General features: G+C 36.5%; 1 protein-coding gene across 9 annotated transcripts in view; it reads left to right on the forward strand.

Moving 5' to 3' along the window:
* Positions 1-4724, forward strand: part of TRPM6 (transient receptor potential cation channel subfamily M member 6) — an 83537-nt gene extending 78813 nt beyond the window's left edge. For 7 of the 9 annotated variants that reach the window (XM_088130177.1, XM_088130179.1, XM_088130176.1 and 4 more), the window contains 2 exons: positions 2227-2327; positions 4465-4724. In XM_088130177.1, the coding sequence (XP_087986303.1) occupies positions 2227-2327; positions 4465-4601 (238 nt within the window). In that variant the 3' untranslated portion in view covers positions 4602-4724. Of the gene's footprint in view, positions 1-2226; positions 2333-4464 lie in introns of those variants that run through there. The other 2 variants (XR_015793827.1, XR_015793828.1) reach the window with 1 other exon arrangement.
* The last annotated feature ends 1307 nt before the right edge of the window (positions 4725-6031 follow it).

Consider the following 6031-nt stretch of genomic DNA (forward strand, 5'->3'; position numbering starts at 1 on the left):
CGACATTCAACCAAAACCTTCTTGGTTTTTCCCTCCTTTCAACCCATTTATTTTTCCTGCATATACACTTGTTCTGCAATTCAGTTCTCTCTGTCTGATCAAACTCTCATGGTGATTACTCACGTTTGTATCAATCCTCATTCCTTCAGTAAACATTCATTCTTGACTACCATTTCCTCTTGCTTTACCATATACTTCGGTATCCCATGCATTCAACTTACTTTTGTTTCTCCTGATATATCCAACTCTCACTTCCACATAACAGATGGGGAAAAAGCATGGCCTTTCCACATCCATTTTCAATTCTTTCAGCCAACATTCATTTCTTACAGCAGGTAAGGTACCTATTCATTTTCTACCAGCATTTGAATGTCTTAACATTTTAACATTTCTCCATCCATTTTCCAACCTTTAGTAAACAATTCACTCCTTACTATTCACTCCAAGGCACATATTTCCATATGGTATGGTCATCACCAGATCGAGTAGTGACCTCCACTATTCTTCATGGTTTTGGTCGAGTGACACTTGGCTTTTTAGTGAGATGGAGAAAGTATATACTGGGCTACCAATCTTAGCCATACCTGTGCCATATACAGCATTTTGTGCTAATGGTAAGGACACAGTACTGTCAATCTGGCACATTTTGGCCATTATGCCACAAGTCCAATCAAAGCTGTTTTATCTCAACCATGCTACTCTTTGCAAGGCTGGGCCTTAAATCTTGAGACTATCTTTTAAGCCAACATACTGTTGCCCACATTCCATCAACTTGGAGTTCCATACACTATATTGATGCATACTCAGGGAAGGCTTTGGAGTAATTGCATTTCTGCAAATTCATAGATAATAATAATAACAACAAAAATCACAACAACTTGTATGCCACCCAACTCTCAATGCCTCAGATAGATACCATGTGATAGATAGATAGATAGATAGATATGATAGATAAATGTAATTATATCAATTTTTCTGCTCATAACAATTTAGCTAGACTTTGAATTTTTTATTGCGTACAAATAAGGTTGATCTCTTAATATGTAATATGTAATCCAGAAAGTCCTCACAATGATTCAAAAAGCACTTTCCAGAAAATGTATAGATTTTGATCAGAGGATCCAAGTATTGACATATTTTTCTCTGATGGCAATGCATACATGGGGAGATTTTTACACTCTGCTTTTTTTTTCAGATGTAGTACATGTCATATAAATATAGTACACTCAGCATATTTTTTGTGCAGTCTTTTCTTTAATATGTACAAGTTCTAATTCAGTTTTCAGGAAATTATCAATTCTGTAGTAAAGAAATTAATAGGCATTCACCTTAACATGTATGTGTGTGTGTGTGGATTTTACCAGTACTGCAACATATCCAGATATTCTGTCAGTTGGGTAGCTGAAGATAAATTCATCAGTTCTCTGTTTGTTACATTGCTATTGTAAGAGTGTCATGCTGCAGCAATTCAAGGATGCATTTAAATAGGCAACCTGTACTGTAACTTTTATTAAGATTATTGGATTCTAGATCTTGCCTATGAACAATCCATGGAACAAGTACAGTTCTGTATACATAAGAAATGTCTGTCCTAAATTGAACAGATGAGAGATGCCTTTGCTTGACTATGAAGCATCTTTAAGTACGATGGAATCACATTATGAATTAAAAAATGATTTTGTAGTTACAGTTTCTTAAACTTTCTAAGGAGGAAGAATGAAGATCTTGAAGTCTTATCCAAAAAATGCAGGCCCACAAAACAGGGTTCTATTGAGAAGACATTTTGCTGCTGCATTTTTTTTTTTTAATAGGTTGTTTATCAGTTTCTCCCACTCCCAAATTCACAACCAGTTCCAGTTACACAAAAATGCATCCTGATGGCTGCAGGTAGACCTGCATTTCAGTGTAAATGTAGGAATTTCAGTGTAAATTTAGGACTGCTAGCCAATATTTTATTAGTCACAAATCTTTTGTTAATCACAAATAATTCATAAATATGTTATCGTTTGAGGATCTCAGCAAATTTACATATATTTATATGTAATGAGCAGCATATAAAGATATAGAATGTAATCATTGCTGAATTGGAATACTTCTGGTTGAATTATGTAGAAGAATTCAGGAGAATGCATATATACATATGTACCTGACGGAGATTGCTTTAATTTTTTTGGTGTGTACAAATATTGTCACATTAATTAGTCCTTTATTATTTTCAAACTTTAGAGGGATGGCATTTGGACCAGCAAATCTTGGGGAAGAAGCCATTCAGAACTTCATTTCAAAGCATCGCTGCAATTCTTGTTGCAGGAAACTCAAACTTCCTGGTATGCATTCGGAAAGCTGCATGTTTTTGAACAAATCTGGCCTTAGAGCCTATCTCTGAATCTAGGACTGAGCTCATCGTATTGACCCTGGTAACAAAGAATTCTGAGAAGGACGTGTACAAATGAAGATTTTCCATAAATGTTTTGAGGGTCCACATAATACTAACATATGTCTAGGAAAGAGCAGTACTAAACCTTATTTATTGGTTCTATATTTCAAATCTTGATGTGGCAAACTCTTTAAATATAGGGTGCACTTTTTTTAATTCCAAGAATCCCACTTGGCTTTTCATGATCCATTCAAGGATGGAAGGGACAAGAAAAGAAATGGATAAAAACAAAACATAATTTAATTTAAATTACATTAAATTCCCTATTATCACATTGAAATTACACTTTATTGGCCATTTTTGTAGGAGGCATAGGGCTGGACTTAAAAACATGGGGATCATATGTGGCCTTGGGGCCTCAGGTTTTGGACTTGGGCATTAAAATGTCTTATTAAACATGCAATTATGTCCCTTCCCTAAACAGGATATTAGATTAGTTTTTTTAGTAGAGTGAATAAAGTAGTATATTTAAAGGTTAAGTAAGGAGCTTTTAACTTTTTTTTTTAACAACCTAATGGATTATAGGAAGGAAATAATAATGAAAGTATTTATTTTTGTTCTGGATAATTACTGTATTTTTATGCAGACTCACTGCTTAGTTGAAGAGATGTCTCTTCATTTAGTAATATTGATGTGTATTACAAAAACCCCTTTGGATAGCTGTGATGTCACTCTTTTGGAGATATGCCTACCTAGATTTTGGATCTGCAGCAAACTTCAGAATGATAGTGTTGATCTTAAAATACATCTTTCTTATGACTAGGATTCCTGCTGTTAAGGTTACAGAGTGTTGAGTTGGATTGCAGGTACAAGCTAGGAATTTTCATGGTGTATCATCTGCTTTTTGCCTGGTAGAAACCCTGCCTTTTCCCCTAGACTTTGTCTTTGGGCAGATGTTGGAATACCCTTGCCTTTTCATATTAGAGGACTTCACTCTTCATGTCCTATGGGTGGGGTCAGAGATTCATGGCTTCGATGGCAATCATGGGTTTGTCCCAGATAATCTCTGGCTCATACACATGGACAACATAGGTTAGATCTTATTTTTCCTTTTAGCATTTGCTTGCTGTGACCTGGATATGGAGAACATTACCCTTTAGTCCTTTGCTGTGGTTTGATCACATCTTAGTTTAGATTAGATTGATTGCCACCCGGACTTTCCTGAGGCAGTCCTGAGTAACTGATGGATCTGGAGGGAGTCTAGAGGGTGCTTGGGAAGTTTTCCAATAATCTGGTGGACAGTTCTTTTGATTTGGGTAGTCAACTTCTGGTAACAGGAAGTGACTTGAGATCTTGATGTTCTCAAGTGGCCTTTTTCTATTGGTTGATTTTAAGGGGCTCTAAGGAGTTACTGGAGATGAAGCAGCAGACATGGTGCCTGAAGTACTGGGGGTGGCAGACAATCAACTTGACTGAGCATGCTCAAGTTCAAGCCTATACTGTGGTGATGAGTATAGCAAAGTACCAGTACTTATCTTACCATGCTGGCAGCTCTGTAGAGGGTGGCCAACTCCTGTTTTGAGGAAGGTGAATCTTCCAGCAGGCAGCTGTGATTGTTGTTGTTGCTGCTGTTGTTGTTCAGCATGTTGATGATCAAGTTTTGTTTCAGTGAAATCTTCATTTTTCATGGACCATGTGAAGTGGTGATAGGGGATTTGTGATGAGGTGTAGACTGATGACTGGAGATATTGTTTCTCAGTGATGGCACCTATGCACTGAAACAAGACTCGGTCCCTCTCTTAAGGTTTTCTAGAATTTAGTTAAAACAGAGCTTGTATAGACAGCATTTGGGGATAGCCTGGGATGACACTGTCCATGGTTTACAGCTCTGTGTTGTTGTTGTTGTTGTTGTTGTTGTTATTATTATTATTATTATTATTATCAGTGGTGGTGGTGGTGGTGGATGTTTTAACGTTGCATGTTGCTTGGATGTTTGTTGCTGTTGGAGTCCTTGGAGATCACAGCAGCATGCAAATGCAATAAATATGTATTATCTAAGTTAAAGCTTTTGCCTGTTTTCTTCATAGATTTGAAAAGAAATTATTATGCGCCTGGGAGGGTCAATCCAGCTTATGAAGTTGAAGCTGAAATACCAACTGCAGCAGAAGATGAGACTGCAAACAATAGAAATGATGAACCGCTGGAATATGATACTCGACTGTGATACAGGAGTTCCTAATTTTATCCTTAGAATTTTTTTCTGAAGGGCCAACTGCTAGGAGTTCTACTACCTCTCCTGTCTGTACTTTTCTAGAAAAAAATAAAAATAAAAACCATTAACGTGAAAGTGTTTGCAAATAAATTTCTTCTAAAACAAGGAGTGTCCTTGGTTTGTATAAGTTATTCACCAAGCTCACTGGAATAATGGAGATGCTAGTGACAGTGCTTCAAATTATGAATATTTAAAAATGTCACTTAAAATGGGAAAATAACAAATGGTTATGCGAAATTGGAAGATTTTCTAGAAACAATTTGACTCACAGAAATCCCCCAGATGGCAACCAGAAATATTCAATCCTGGTCAAAAATCCAATAGTGTTAAGTACTTGACAAAATGGCCAGATAACAGGTGAAGCTCAAATTTTCCAAGACAAGGAGATTCAAAGTCCAGGAGCTGCAACAGAAAAGGCCTCCTGCATATATATTTCATGGATGTTTTATTCATCTTTTTATTTTAACAGTGTATCCTATAATTATGGCTGGCAATTTTAATAAAGTTTTGGGTGTTTTGGTTTACTTCAAATGAGTTCTGATCACACACATGGAAAGTGCTTCAAGTTATTAAACATTGATTTGGTGGATATCTGTTAACATTTGAATCCACTGTAATGAGAATGTCCTTTTTTTTTTTTCCTGGCTCCCCATCAGACCTGTTCCTAGCATTTTTAGTATCTAGATTTTCATTGAGTGTTTAAGAGTGCGTGTAAATGAACATCATCTTATGTATAAATGTACGGTAAATCACTTGGGACAATATAAAACATTAAAATTAGGAGGATTGAGGAAAGATATCCATGTGATCACTTAACTTGGAAATACTGTGGCATAGGATCTTATTACAAATCACATTTCTGGCTCAGCTAGTTTAATGTTTTCTATACTGAGCCGGAATTGGATTCCCAGGGCTTGAAACATAGATTATCCCTGTCCTACAGACACACAGCAGACTGAACAGAACTCTTTCCTTACAAAAACATGGAAGCTCCCACTGAGCTACAGCCCTTCCTAGCAAAAAAAAAAAAAAAAGAGTGGAATATTAGTACTGAAAAAGTGTGAGATAACATTTCAGATAGAGCCACAAGCTTTCCTCCTGTTTGTCAAAATGTGTAAATTAATAGGCAGTAGATGCAGCTCTGAGCAGTGCTGCATGGCGCTGCCCTGATATAAAATTAAAGAGGAAAGATAGCTAAAATTTCTACAAGAATGTATCTGACAGATGTTTTCCTCAATCTTCATAATGAGGGTTGGGGTAACTAAAGAAGAAGAAAAAATACACACTGTATGGCATGCAAATTTAACCCTCTTGTCAATGGTAACTGTCAGCATTTATCCAACCTGCCTTCTTGCCTGAAGAGCCAGTATAATTTAGCGGTT

Source organism: Python bivittatus, unplaced genomic scaffold (assembly GCF_059951505.1).
Source record: "Python bivittatus isolate LINGU-HERP-01145 unplaced genomic scaffold, Pbiv_v1 ctg000850_np1212, whole genome shotgun sequence".
NCBI classification, from domain to species: Eukaryota; Metazoa; Chordata; class Lepidosauria; order Squamata; family Pythonidae; genus Python; species Python bivittatus.